The sequence below is a fragment of the Cetorhinus maximus genome, chromosome 18, assembly GCF_964194155.1.
Source record: "Cetorhinus maximus chromosome 18, sCetMax3.hap1.1, whole genome shotgun sequence".
Lineage (NCBI taxonomy): Eukaryota > Metazoa > Chordata > Chondrichthyes > Lamniformes > Cetorhinidae > Cetorhinus > Cetorhinus maximus.
The window spans coordinates 63,068,601-63,083,617 of NC_135896.1; the positions used below are offsets into that span (position 1 = coordinate 63,068,601).

At 40.1% G+C, this 15,017-nt stretch overlaps 1 protein-coding gene across 21 annotated transcripts in view; it reads left to right on the forward strand.

The window, feature by feature from the left end:
* Nucleotides 1-15,017, forward strand: part of mipol1 (mirror-image polydactyly 1) — a 379,557-nt gene that overhangs the window by 191,213 nt on the left and 173,327 nt on the right. For 19 of the 21 annotated variants that reach the window (XR_013579490.1, XM_078562782.1, XM_078562784.1 and 16 more), the window contains one exon: nt 2,208-2,315. The exons of the other annotated variants lie outside the window; for them this stretch is intronic. Coding sequence is in view for 18 of the 19 variants with exons in the window: in XM_078562782.1 (XP_078418908.1) it covers nt 2,208-2,315 (108 nt within the window). In the remaining variant the exon portion in view is untranslated. The remainder of the gene's footprint in view (nt 1-2,207; nt 2,316-15,017) is intronic. 21 annotated transcript variants of the gene reach the window in all.

The window sequence follows — 15,017 nt, forward strand, 5'->3', positions numbered from 1 at the left end:
TAGGAAATTTTAAAAAGCAATTAGACATTTACTTGAAGAGTGGGGGAAAGCTGCGTGTGAAACTAAATTAGACAGCCCTTTCAAAGAATTGGCACAGGAGAATGAGCCAAATTGCCGCCTCCTGTAAGATTCTATGTTTCTAAATTATCTGAAGGATCTTTTTTACTAGATGTCATTGAAGGATTGTTTTGTGGTATTATGTATCTATTTATATTTACAAATTTGATAAACCAACTTTTTGACATTTTTATCCAATGCTGCACAATGATTTGGAGTTGTTGTGTTAAGCACTGTGACTAACTTACTGATTGTCTCAATACTGTTTTGTAATGTTACATGAAGGTGTTTTGCAGCATTAGTACTTGAAATTTATAGTAGAAAACGCAAGGTGAAAAGGATAGGTTCATTTCCATAGAGCAGTCCACAGCAAATTAATACTTTTTTAGTAAAGTGATCATACTGGTATTCTCTGCAATTTAGTAATCAATCAGAAAATTTTCAGGATGCTGCCAGTAAAATGGTGACATGGAAAGACAAATTTATTTGAAGACTTCTCAAATATGATTAAATTAGCTGACATAAAGAAGACTATTAAATGGCTATATCTCTACTAAAAGAGAAGTTATAATCAAAGAATCTCTGCAGCTGTTGTATAAATAAAGAACAGATGCAAAACCTGGTTGAACCTGGGAGGATGAATATTTTTACATTATAATATAGTGTTTGTTTCAAACCTGTGCAGGTGATCTGGAATGCTGCTTTTACCAGTTCTAAAACAATAATTTGCACATTTCATACAACAAGATATTTTAAAGTGCTGTGCAGCAGATTGGAACACACTGAAAAGCAAATGCAGAAAAATTAGCCAGGTGACTAAAGGCATAGCTAAACAAATAGGTTTTGAAGAGATTTTTTCTAGGTTAGGAGAGACTAGTGACAAGATAGACTCGAGAAAAGCAATTCCAAAATGTACGGGTATGGTAGTAACGACTCTGCCATCATTGAAGTGGAGACAAGGGACAGAATTTTCTGCCTACCGGCCGGGCAGACCCAACCCAATCTCCGGCGGGCGGGGAGCCGATCCCCACCGGAGAAGTGGGCCCAGCCGCCATTTTAAGTGGACGGCCAATTAAGGCCGCCCAGCTGTGCGTTTCCTGTGCAGGTGGGGGGGGATTCCCCAAATGCGAGAGTGCGCTCTTTCGCAGATGCGCACGAAAGAGCGCACATCTCCCTGAGGCTAAGTGTTGCCTCAGGGAGATCGCTGAAAGTTGTTCAAACATTAAAAATAGAAAAATTTTAAAATCCTTAACACGTCCCCCTCATGTGACAATGCCACACGAGATGGGACATGTTAATAAATTTCACTAAAACTTTATTAAAGTTTTTTTAAACCCTACATGATGAGGTTTCATGTTTTTTCAGAAGCCCGCCGGAGCTCCTGCCCTGCCCACCAACCTTAAGATTGGACGGGCAGGTCCTTTAATTGTTTTAATTATCCTGTTAATGGCCTCAATTGGCCATTGACAGGTTGGTGGGCGCACAGCTGATTTGGCTGTGCCCCCACCTTCCTGAAAATTTAAATGGGATGGGATGACGGGGGTTCCCCGCAACGTCATCCCACATCATTTTGCGTGCCGTACCACCTATCCCTCGTGTAAAAATTTATGCAGAGAAACACCTTTGACCACAAGTCCACCAGGCAGTGGTCGGCACGTAACGTGTTAGAGGCCCTGCGGGAAAAGGAGATGGTGGATGCTGTGGGATGGTTCCCCGAGCAGACTGTCAAAGTCATTTGGCAGAATACTTCATCGCCAGAACTTTCCAACAAGCATCAAGACGTAGCTTGGCTGGTGGTGAGAAAGGCCCTCCCCGTCAGATCCTTCCAACACTTCCCTGTTCACTTCCCTGATATCAGGTAAAATTTGCAGTGTGCCTAGATAATAGACAGAGAATCCTTTTTAACAACAATTTATATTTATGTAGCACCTCTAATGTAATAAAATATTCCAAGGTGTTTCACTAGAGTGTTATAAAGCAAAATTAGATGCGGAGTCACATTTGGCCAGATGACCAAAAGCCAGACCAAAGAGGTAGGCTTTGAGAAGGGAAGTGAGGGTAATGAGGCAGAGTAGTTTAGGGAAATAATGCCAGAGCTGAGGCCCTAGGTAACTACCTTTAAGGTAATATGCTGCTTTATTTGTCTCCAGTGCAAAAGGTTGGAGCATGAACTTCATCTTTTGAAAGAGCAGAACCAGACAATGGCAAACAACATGAAACAGCTGACTACTGAAAACAATGTAGAACATTCCTTGAAGGTAAATCTCTCTCACTCAGTGTCAAATTAGGGTTGTAAGCCGACGGATGCCATTTCTGTCGTACCGATATCTATTGTGTACATTTCAGCACTAGTATGTTATAGTGTTTGCAAACATAGATACAGTCCTTCAATGGAGTTTTATATATTTATGCCTTTATATTTCATATGTATTTATTTATGTAGAACATCAAATTGAAAGATAAGCAGATTGAAATTACCATTTCAGTGTTTATATCTGATCAACTTTCTGTTGTCTTTTCTATTTACATTTATTATTTAGATGGTTTGTAGTTATTTGGAATTGAACAATACATCTTCATTTCAAAGGATATATTTTTTCAGGATCATTACGTTTGAACTTACTTTTTGCTTCTTTTTAGTTAAGTCCACACCAGCAATGGCTATTGGGACATTTGGTAGAATTTAACAGTTGACGTTTTTGTAGATTATATTCAATTCATAAAACTAAAGCCTTTTACACAGTGATTCTTACTGATACATCAATGTGTGTGAGTTTATAAAGTAAACATCAAAATCACAGACTGTGGAACTTGCTCCTCTCATGGCAGATTCTATCCAGGTTTGAATCCAAAGCTTTCACAAGAGTAAACAGATTCCTGAAGTTACCCTGGTGTACTCATTTGCTGGACGGAATAGACATCTTCACATGGGCACTCATCCAGTTCAGATTCCTGAAACTGGCATCAGTGAGCCAGCTGTCTGTGTTAACACCACTACAAACTGGGTCTACAGTTCTAGCATGGGCCAAAAGCACAGATTTGGTCATGTTAACACAGGAAGCTGCTTTATATTCAGCAGCTCCCAGAAACCCAATTAAACGAACATCAGTATGAAAGCCACTAATGTGAGCCTGGGCACAAGTTGAACAACAGCTCATTAAGTATCATATGACCTATTGTGGGCAGTCACAGAAGTCTGCCTTCAAAGGAAATCTGCAGAGATGTTAAGGAGTTATTCTAGGACTTAATGTAAAACAAAACATTGGGGATTGTCATACCATTAAACCTTCCAGGCTTGTAGCTTTCAGTTTTATGTCTGATTTTTGCCGTTGCATAAAGTCTCCATTCTAAAGACATTTATCTAGATTCTTCTCTGAATCACTATAAACTTGGGTGTGAATTTGGGCAGGTAAATGGAGAAATATAAATTCTTAAAGATTACTGCATCAAACTTGCCACAATGAAAATTCTACCTGCATTCCTCCCTCTTTAAAGATGCCAGATCACTTTATGGCCAATGAATACTGCCCTGCCACACTTAAATGGGTCAAGAAGAGGAAGTTAAATGGGAGAGCTAGCTGCCAGAGCAAGATGAGCACAAATGAGAGTCCAGAACCTTCAATGAATAAAAGTTGAATTATTTCACACTTGCCTGTTCTCCACCATCACCTCTTATCTTATGGTCCCATCATTGTAAATCCTTTTCACGGCCTTCCTATATCATTTTTGTAATATGGAGATCAAAACTGCGCACAGCACTCCAAGTGTGGTTTAACCTAGCTCTATACAAGTTTAATGTAACTTCCCTGCTTTTCAATTCAATTCTTCCAGAAATTCACCCCAGTCCTTTGTTTGCATTGCCCATGGTTTTGTTAACTTGTTACTTTTAACGATTTGTGAATATGTACTCAAATCCCTTGACCATTACCCAGTCTAGACTCATTTTCTAAGGAGTATGTGGCCTCCTTATTCCTCCTGCCAAAATGTATCACTTCACACTTAGCTATATTAAGATTCATTTGCTATTTACTACTTGTTTTTACAAACGTCATCTTATACTTTAATCAGATTTCGTTAACACTGTAATAGGGCAAGAACATTTATTTGATAGCAATCATGATATGACTGAGTTAAGCCTGATGTTTGAAAGGAAGAAAGGTGAAACAGCTCCCAAAATTCTACATTTAGGTAAAACTGACTTCAATGTGATGAGCCAGAGATTGTCCACAGCAATAAAAACAGAAGGTGCTCTAAATACACAGTATCTATGGCAGCATCTGTGGAGAGAAACAGAGTTGACGGGCTGGATTTTACAGTCCCCTGCCGAATGTGTTTTCATAGGAACACAGGACTTAAGTGCGGAAGTAGGCCATTCGACTGTCATGACCTGCTCCACCATTCATCAAGATCATGACTGATCTAGTTGTGGTCTCAACTCCATTTTTCTGTCTGCCCCCCTATAACCCTTGACTCTCTTGTCTATCAAAAATCTGTCTAACCCTGCCTGGAATAAATTCAATGACCCAGCTTCCACTGCTTTCTGGGGAAGAGAATTCCAATACTAATGACCCTCTAAGAGGAAAAAAAATTATCCCTATCCCCGTCTTAAAAGGGAGACCTCTTAATCTTAAAATAAGCCCTTCATCGCAGGAATGAGTCGAGTCGACCTTCCCTGAACTGCGCCTAATGCAATTATATATTTTTTCAAATAAGGAGACCAAAACTGTACACAGTATTCCAGATGTGGGCCTCACCAATGCCCTGTAAGGCAGCAGTAAAACTTCCTTACTTTTATATTCTTTGCAATAAATGCCAGCGTTCCATTTGCATTTCTAATCACTTTCTGTACCGTCATACTAACTTTTCGTGATTCATGTACCAGGACACCCAGATCCCTCTAAGGCCGAGTTCTGCACTTTCTCTCCTTTTAAATAGTACACTGCTAAAGTGGACAAGTTCATATTTGCCCACTCCATTTGCCAAATTTTTTCCCATTCACTTACTCTCTACCTCCTCTTGACAGCTTACTTTCCTACCTATCTTAGTGCCATAAGCAAATTTGGCTACCATTCATTTGGTTCCTTCATTCAAGACATTGATGTAGATTGTAAAGTTGAGGCCATTGCACTAATCCCTGTGGCACTCCACTAGTTACAACATGCCAACCTGAAAAAGACCATATATCCCTACTCTCTGCTACTTGTTAGCCAATTAATCCTTTATCCATGTTAATATATTATCCCCTACACCGTGCTCTCTTATCTTGTAGTAATTTTTGAAGTGGCTCCTTACCAAAACGTTTTTTGGAAATCCAACATCTACAGATTCTCCTTTCTTGTTATTTCCTCAAAGAACTCTAATAAATGAGTTAAACACATTTCTCTTTCACAAAGCCAAGTTAACTCTGCCTGATCCATTATGATTTTCTAAGTATCTTTCTATAACTGCCTTAATGGATTCCAGCGATTTCCCAATGACAGATATTTCGGTGGGATGGGGCACATAAAATACAACAGGTGGCAAGCCCACCACCTCCCCATCCAACCCCAAGTTCCCCATAACAGGCTAGGTGGGTGGGCACCGAAATCGGCAGCCCACCATTTTAAAATAAATAATTAAGAGTCAATTGAGTTTGTTAAGAAACCAATTGACTTGGATAATACAGTGCCCACGCCATAATACGGTTGGTGTGGGTAGGCCATTTCTAAAACAGAAGCGTTTAAAATGTGATAAGGAAGGGGGATGGGGTTGCATCCTTTTGGTGGGGGCGGGGGGGGGTGACCTGTGAGCATGGGGGAACCCCCCAAATTTTACCCCATTCTTTTCCTCCTGCCTGGCCTGAAAACCAGCCCCCCACCACCTTGCCCCCTCACTTTCTAGGCTGCCCAATCCCTCCCCACCAAAAAGGACCCGACTTACCTGGCTCTGGTGTCCATGTTGTCTTTTTCCTGGCCTGCATGCAGTCCCGGCAGCACCCACTACTGAGTTCTGGGGCAGCTGGAGCTGCCAACCAATCTGATTGGGTAGCAGATTTCTAGGGCGAGACTTCCTCCTACTGGGGAACTGAAGTCCCACTATCGCCTAGTTTAGCCCACTCACAACATATTATGGCTGTGGGGTGGGCTTCTTTCGGGCGTGTCAGCCGCCAGCCGACTTTCCTTCCAGTGGCCGGTGATGAGCAGTTCCCCACCTCCCCCGCCTTGTTTCATGTCTGTGATCTTTTATTAAAACTGAGAAAAGTCAGAGATGTAATAGGTTTCGAGCAAGGGTGGATGGGACAGAGAAAAATGAAGGTCTATGAGCAGGGTAAAAGTTAGGAGAGATTGAATGACAGAAGGGTTTGTCTTCCGGACCAAAGAGAATGGTAATCAGGCAAGAAAGGTAACAAAGAAGCATAATGGTCATTTGGTAGTACAGAACTTGAGCATAGCTGGGAAAAAAAAGACATGCTGTTGAAGATTTTTGTCTTGCACTCATCAGGACAGATTCGCAAGAATACCAATTGTAAAGGGAACATAATTTATACTACATGAGAAGAGAGTGTTGATTGGTTGGCAAGTGGATTCTGATTGGTAGAGGCATTAACATGGAAAATGCACCAGGGAACATTTAACTACCAAACTATTGTTTAAATTCAAACCAGGAAGGTCAACCCCGATTGCTCAAGGCATGGGGAATGAACCAGGGAATGGCTGTACCCCAAGCTTTGGCTTAGTTGAAAAATGTGTAAGTTCGAGTCAACTTTCGGGACCTTTAGTTCCAACTTGTCACTGATCACTCTGGGTATGAGACACTTGGTATAAGCAATAGTAAGTTTATTAAGTAGAAGCACAAATAGTATAACAAAATGGTACTTAGCAAAGCAGTAGTCACACTTTGTTCTTAGGAGCACCAGATCCAGACTCTCCGGTTGATCGTGGTGCTGTCTCCTGCTCTATCCTTGTTGCTGCTATATTCTTGTTGACCATAGTCTCTATTTCTTCTCTTGGTTGTGTGTTAAGGGTCACATGACTTCTTATACCCTTTTTGAGTCCAGCCTTGTGCCGTATTAGGTGACTAATTAGTTTACACTTGAGTAAGGTGAAACCTCATCTTAAACAACCCAATTAGTTTACTATTATTTTATTATTGACCTGATTAGTTTACTATTATTTCATTATTGTCCACTACTGTATTGTAAACTTAATGTCCCTCATGCATGATTTTTTTGTTTATTAAACAGGAGACCCTTTAGCTAACATAGTTAACATAACATACTGCTATTGTCTTATTATAGAGTTCGGCAGACGAAAATGCTTATCCAAGCTTCCATGCAGCTAAAGGTCAGAATGCTTCCTGACCTAAGCTTTTATAACAGCTTGACATTTCTTTTCACCATCCTCCATACATCAAAATCTTACATTATTTAAAAATTATGCCTTGCTTCTTGACATTTTCTGAATGTATACTTCCATACCAACCTACAAAGGCACAATGTCTGGACATGTTCTTTCTGTTTGCAAAGGACAGGGTCCTGTGTGTGAATATATGTAGCCTCCAACACAGGTAAGTGAGCCACACTGAGAGCCTGACTGATAATCTTAAATTGGCTACCAGTGTAATTCTTAGCAAAGCCAGGATTGTTTAGCAAGTACTGTCCAATCACAAAATCACACCTAATGTCATTATCATGTAATAATGATAATGTATTAACAGTCGGGTTCGCAGTGTGGCTCACTTACCCATGTCAGAAGCTACACATATTCACATACAAGGCCCTGTCCTTTGCAGACAGAGGAGCATGTCCATGCATTGTGTCTTTTTCAACTAAATAAAAACTTGGGGGATTACCATTCCCTGGTCATTCCCCAGGGCAATGCCTTGACCAATCAGAGTCAACCTGCCTGGCTTGAATTTAAACAAAAGCTTAGCAGTTAACTGTCCCCTGGTGCATTCCCCACAGCAAAGCCTTTTCCAATCAGAGTCCACTTACCAACCAATCAACACTGTATTTTCATGCAGTGTAAATTGTTGTTCCCTTTACAATTGGTGTTGCAAATTTGTCCTGATGAGTGCAAGACGTAAAGAAACATAAGATGTGCCTAGAACAGATGTGCTGCTGACTGAAAGAAAAGAACTGAAACTAGCGAACAAAAGGAAACAAAATGGAGCACAGATTATGGACTGAAATTGTGGAGCTCAGAACTGAGTCCAGAAGGCTGTAAAGTGCCTAATCAAAAGATGAGGTGTTGTTCTCAAGCTTATGTTGAGCTTCACTGGAACACTTCAATAGGCTGAGGACAGAAATGTCAGTGTGCGAGTAAAGTGGAGTGTTAAGATTGTTCACAGTAAACTCGGCAAGTCTGTTGTTAATGGACAAAATGACAGAAGATCAGTGGGAGGTGTTTAAAAAACATTTTAATACAAAAAGGAACCAGTTTATACCCCTAAGGGACAAGACCTCTACCTGTCAAAAGTACAGCCATGGGTGGCTGTAGAGGTCAGAGGCAACATAAAACTAAAAGAACAAGCAAAATAACAAAATGCAAAAAATAGCATGGGCCCTCACAAATGGAAATAATGTAAGCAACAGTGGGTGGCAAAAACAAATAAGTGCTAAAAAAAGAGTACGAAAAGAAACTTGAAAAGGATATCAAAATCAATCATACTTTTTTTTAACAATATCATTAGGAAAATTAAATTGATTGGGAGAACTGTGGTCCCTTGAAAATTGATGAGTGATGGTGTTAATTAAAGTAAGGAAATGACAAATATTTTGAATAATTACTCAGCATCTGTGTTTACAGTAGAGGAAGAGATCAACATGCCAGAAATTCCAAGGAAACTAATATTGAATCAGAGATAGGGATTCACCAAATTTAACATAAGCATAATAATAGTAATGAAGAAAATAATGTCACTAAAGTGTGACAAACCCCCAGGAGCAGATGGTTTCCATCCGAGGGTTTTAAAAGAAATCGGTCAGAACATTGCAAATGGCCATATATAATCTTCCAGAGTTCTCTTGACTTAGGAACCGTTCCTTTAGATTGGAAAATTGTGCATGTCACTGTGCTATTTAATAAAGGTAAAAATGGAAAACCAGGGCATTATAGGCCAGTTAATCTAACATCATTTGTTGCGAAATTACTTGCACCTATCATTAAGGATAGGATGACTGAGCACCTTGAAATTTTTTAGCTGATCAGAGAGAGCCAAGCATGGATTTACAAAGGATAGGTCACGTTTAATCGACCTGATCATATTTTTTGAGGGGGTGACTAAGCTAGTGGACAGGGGAATGTCAATGGACTTCAAGAGGGATATATATCCAATATAAAGCCCCTTATTTAGCTAAGGATGAAGCCCATGGAATTATAGGCAAATTGTTGATCTGTTTAAGAAATTAGCTGAACACAAAAAACCAGAGAAGGGATAATGGGCAGGTACCCCAATGCGCAGGGTGTGACTAGTGATGTTGTGCAAGGATGTGGGCTAGGTCCTCAGCTATTCATTGTATTTGTTAATGATTTTGATGATTGGATAGAAAGCCACATATCCAATTTTGCCAATGACACAACAATCGTTGACATTCTAAGCAGTGTAGGTGGAAGCATAAAATTATAAAGAGATATTGATGGATTAAGTGAATGGTCAGAACTGTGGCAAATGGATTTCAGTGTCAACAAATGCGTGGTTATCTGCCTTGAACCTAAAAAGGATAGAAGAGGGTACTTTCTAGATAGTGAAAAACTAGAAACAGTGAAGGCCCAAAGTGACATGGGGATCCAGGTACATAGATCATTTAAATGTCATGGACAGGTACAGAAATTAATCAAAAAAGGCGAATGGCATGCTGGTCTTTATGTCTAAAGGACTAGAATGTAAAGGGGTAGAAGTCATGCTTCAGCTAAACAATGCTCTAGTTAGACCACACGTGGAGTACTGTGTTCAGTTCTGGGCACCACAGCTTAGGAAAGATGTATTGCCTTGTAATGGGTGCTGCATAGGTTCACCAGAATAGGACCTGAATTACAAAAGCTTAAGATGGAGGAGAAATTAAACAAACTCGGGTTGTATTCACTGGAATTTTGAAGGTTAGGGAGTGATTTGACAAAATTTTCAAGATATTAAAGGCAACAGATCGAGTAGATGGAGAAAAACTATTTTTGCTGGTTAGGACGTTGAGGATGAGGGGGCATAGTCTTAAAAAATAGCACCAGAACTTTCAGGAGTGAAATTAGAAAACACTTCCGCACACAAAACATTAATAGAAGTTTGGAACCCTCGTCCATAAGCAGCATTGATGGTAGATCAATTGTAAATTTTAAATCTGATATTGATAGATTTTTGTTATCTAAACATGTTAAGGAATATGGGGCAAAGGCTTTTCTGTAAAGTTAGCTTGCATATCAGCCATGATCTCATTGAGTGGCCAAACAGGCTGGAGGGGCGGGCAGTATGACCCACTGTTATTTCATATGTTTCTGTTTTGGCGCAGTCTTCATTAATTACATCCACAATTCAATGTCATCTGCAAGTTTTGAAATTGTACTTTCATTTCCTGTGTCCAAATTGTTCATGTAAGTGATGAACAGTAGTGGTCCTGGCCCGAACCCTGTGGAACACCACTTCCTGTCTTCCTCCGGTGAAGGGGACTTGGGGATTGGGAGGGTGGGAGACTCGGAGGAAGTCAGGTGAAATGGTGGTGGGTGGGGGGAAGGTGACAGAAGCAATTTCATGGATAGTCTCACACTTAACGAGACACCCAAATATTCTTCACACCATATTGGAAAGTGGAATGGAGAGGCAGAAGAGAGCGTTGGGTTGTCACTGTACCTTTAGATAATGTTGTAACAGTAAGATGATTTTGCTATGGAGAGCAAGACATGGTGATATGATCAAGCCAGTCTCAATGAATGATGAGGCACATAAGTTTGTGGTCCTAGGCCTGTACCAAGGAATGACAGGAGTAGGATGTGTGAGTGATTTTGTAGGATTGAAGGTGATAAACATAGCTTATGTGAAGGGTGAGAATAAGTGAAACCTCCAAGGCAGAGGCGTTATGTTAGGAGAGTTTAGAGTGAATGTTGAAATCACAGAGGAGGAGAAGTCAGCCTATGCTGAAGCTGAGGAGAAGGTCTCTAAGGAGGCCGGCGTGGGGAGGGCAGTACACAATTTTTTCAAGTATGAAACAGGTAGATTCAAAAAGGTGGCAAAGTTGCTAGAGGAATAGAAGGAGAGACCAAGGAATTTGTAATGAAAGCTACACCACCACTATGCCAAGGAATATATAGCCAAGTGGAAAACTTCAGTAAGAGGGAAGGAATCTTTAAAATTCATAATCTGATTCAAGATCATCGATAGTTAAAAACTTATTTGTGAATAAGAAGCCAACACAGAGCATAGTAATGGTTGGAATAAAAACAGAAAATGCTGGAAATACTCAGCAGAGTTAACATTTTTAATGACCTTTGACCTGAACAGAGCATTGATTTATTTGGGACTGTTTTCATTTGAATAGATGAGGTTAAGGGGCAATTTGAGAGGATGGGATAGACTGGATAGAAAAGCTTCCAGTGGATGAGGGGTCTGGAGCGAGAAGATATAGATATAATATTAAATATGATAGATTTAGGACAGATATCAAAGGAAACCTTTTTGTCTTATTGTAAGGCTGTGAAATACATTACCAGTGTTCATGATGGAAGCAGAGACCATGCCAACCTTTAAGAATGGGTTAAAGAAAAAACTTGAAGTTATATTTATATAGCGCCTTTTGTGATTTTAGTACGTCACAAAGTACTTCACAGCCAATGAACTAAGCCTTTTTTAAGTATAATTGCTGCTGTAATGTATGGAAATGTGGTAGGCAATTTGTCCCCAGTAAAGTCCCACAAACAGCAATGATACAAATAACTATTTAAACTATTTTAGTGATGTTAATGAAGGCTAAATTTGGCATATTTGAGACCTGATATAGAACCTTACAGCACAGGCAGAGACCATTCACCCCTTTGACCCTTCGTACCTGTGCCAGCTCTTTAAAATAGCTAACCAATTAATCCTATACTCCTGTTCTGTCCCCTTGTTATTGTATTATTTTTCTTTTTCAACTCCCTTTGAAAGTTACAATTAAATCTATTTCTACCATCCTTTCAGGCAGTATATTCCAAGTCATCTTAACTTATTGCATAGAAAAAAATTCCCCCCATCTTCCCCCTTTTTCTCTTTTGCCTATTATCTTAAATATTTGTTCAGTGATTATTGGATTCCTGACAATGGAAGTTCTCCTCATCTATCAAACGCTTCATAATTTTGAAGACCACTATTAATTCTCCCCTTACCCTTCTCTGTTCTAAGGAGAACAATTCCAGTTTCCCTAGTCTGCACGTAACTGGGTCCCTCATCCCTGGGTATCATTATAGTAAACCTCCCCTGCACTCTCGCAAAGGCCTTGACATCATTCTTAGTGTGATGCCCAGGATTAGATACAATAGTCCAACCGAAGCCTAACCAGTGATTTATAAACTTGCTTACTTTTGTAGCCTATGTCTTCATTTATAAAGTCCAGAATCTGAGTGTTTTTTTAATAGCCTTATCAACTTTTCCTACCTTCAAAAATTTGTGGATGTCAACCCCCAAGTCTCTCTATTCCTGCACCCCCTTCAAAATTGTACCATTTCATCTACGTTGTCTCTCCTCATTCTTGCTACCAAAATGTATCACTTCACACTTCTCATATTAAATTTCATTACCATTTGTTCACTTCAATAGTCTGCATCATTTCACATTTCTCTGTATTAAACATGCCTACTTTTCTTCAGCCATTACCCTGGGAACATTAACATTCAGCCAAAAAGACAGTCAAGGCCTTGGTTTAACTTGACATCCAAAAGAGGCACCTCCAGCAGTCGGGCACTGGAGTATCATCCTACATTTGTTGTTCAAATCTCTGCAGTGGGGCTTGAACGCATAATAATACAATGTTGCCAACTCTGGAAGTACTCCGGAGATTTTATCACATGGCCTCCTGCCTCCAGCCATTCCACCCCATCAAACAGGCATTTTTTTTCCCTATCTTCAATATTTTTACAATGAATGTATGGAAGTTTAAAAGAAACAAAAAAATTACTTTTTTAGTCCCTTTTCCTCTCAATGCTTGCAGCAGTGATCAGGAGATTAATCACTGGAGACTTTAGGACAATTCTGACCCCTAACCTCCTGACTCAGGCAACAGTGCTTTCACTATGCCACACTGGCTCTCTAATTAGAAAATGGGATGATAGAATGTGGAAACTGAGTTGGCACATGGGATTAGGACTACTGCTCATGTAGAGGATGGACACCAACATGGACTGGTTGAACCTTGTTTCCATCTGCTAACGAAGAAGGCAAGAGGACTGGAAGATTTGAGAGAGAAAGGAAGGACCCCAATGAGTGAACTAAGTGTAATGGCCTTTTGGAGTTTAGGACCATACCATTGGGGTTGCCAATGTGAGAAAGCAGGTGACAATCTAGAGAGAATACCAAGGGAAACCATGTGCTTCTTCATGAGGGACTCCACTAAACTGGCAGCAGTAGGCTAAAATAGTGGGGGCTAAAGAATTGCATGAAGCACTTTCTTGGAGAGGAGGATGATGAAAGGGGATATGGTAGAATGAGATGAAGAAGAGAAGAGACCATAGCAAGGCCTGGCGATGACTAATGGGAAATATGGGGCTAGGAGGCAAGGTTGGTAGTGAACTTAGGCATCAAGTAAGTCATTCAGTCCCTCAAGCCCATTCCATTGTTCACTTAGATCATGGCTGATCTGTACCTCAACTCCATTTTATCTGCTTTTGTTTCATTTCACTTAATATCCTCATCCTACAAAAATCTATCAGACTCTGTCTTGAAATTTCAATTGATCCACTATTCACGGCCTTTGGGAACGGAGTTTCAGATTACCACTATCTTGTCTGTGGATGTAGTGCTTCCTGATTTCACTCCTAAATGATGCCTCTCAATATAAATTGTGCATCAGTGGAAATCACTAATGCAAGGCATAACTTTAATGTTTGCCAACATATCCTTACTCAGTAAACTGCCTTATTTAGCAATCACTCATGGATGAACTAAAAATGTTTTTGCTAATTGGTAGCAAAGGTTCATGTTAATACAGTGCTAACACAGATTTCACAGTGTCATAGAATGGTTACAGTACAGAAGGAGGCCATTTGGCTTACCGTGTCTGTGCTGGGTCTCCGAAGGAGCAATTTACTTAGTGCCACTCCACCACCCTGTAAGTTCTTCCTTTTCAGATAATAATCCATTCCCTCTTGAATACCTCGTTCTACCAATGGGAACAGCTTTTCCCTAACTACTCTGTACAGACCCCTCATGAGTTTGAATACCTCCATTTAATCTCCTCTCACCCCTGTCTTCACCAAGGGAAAAAGCAGCCCCCTCAACTTCTCCAGTCTATCTACATAACCGAAGTTCCAAATCCTTGGGATCATTCTTATGAATCTTTTCTGTATCCTCTCCAATTTATGCCCATAATTTCTGATAATGAGTTTATATATTGATTGTTGTCATGTGATAGTGGGAGGCAATAGGTGCAATACTGACACTTCGACATGGTGAAAATAAATCAGAGGATAGGTCATTCTTGTTATTTTAAGTGTATTTCTTGGAAGTCATCTGCAGAGAAGTAGTGCTACAAGCCCCAACCAAGTGACTTGCACAAAATAGACTGGAAAATAAAATTCTTAACCTGAAAGGTTCTGTGCTCACTATTATCAAGGACACAATTTACTACCTGGAAACACTACAGATTCTAAGAAAATACAGTGAAAGAAATTACTGTCTTAAAGCGGCATAGTGAAATTAGGAAACAGATGCAACGATGGAGGAGCAGACAAGATGTCAGTTACCATAGTTTGAGGTATTTGCAGTTGTCCCTGACAGGGGCTCCAGTTCTAAACCACCTGCGTTTA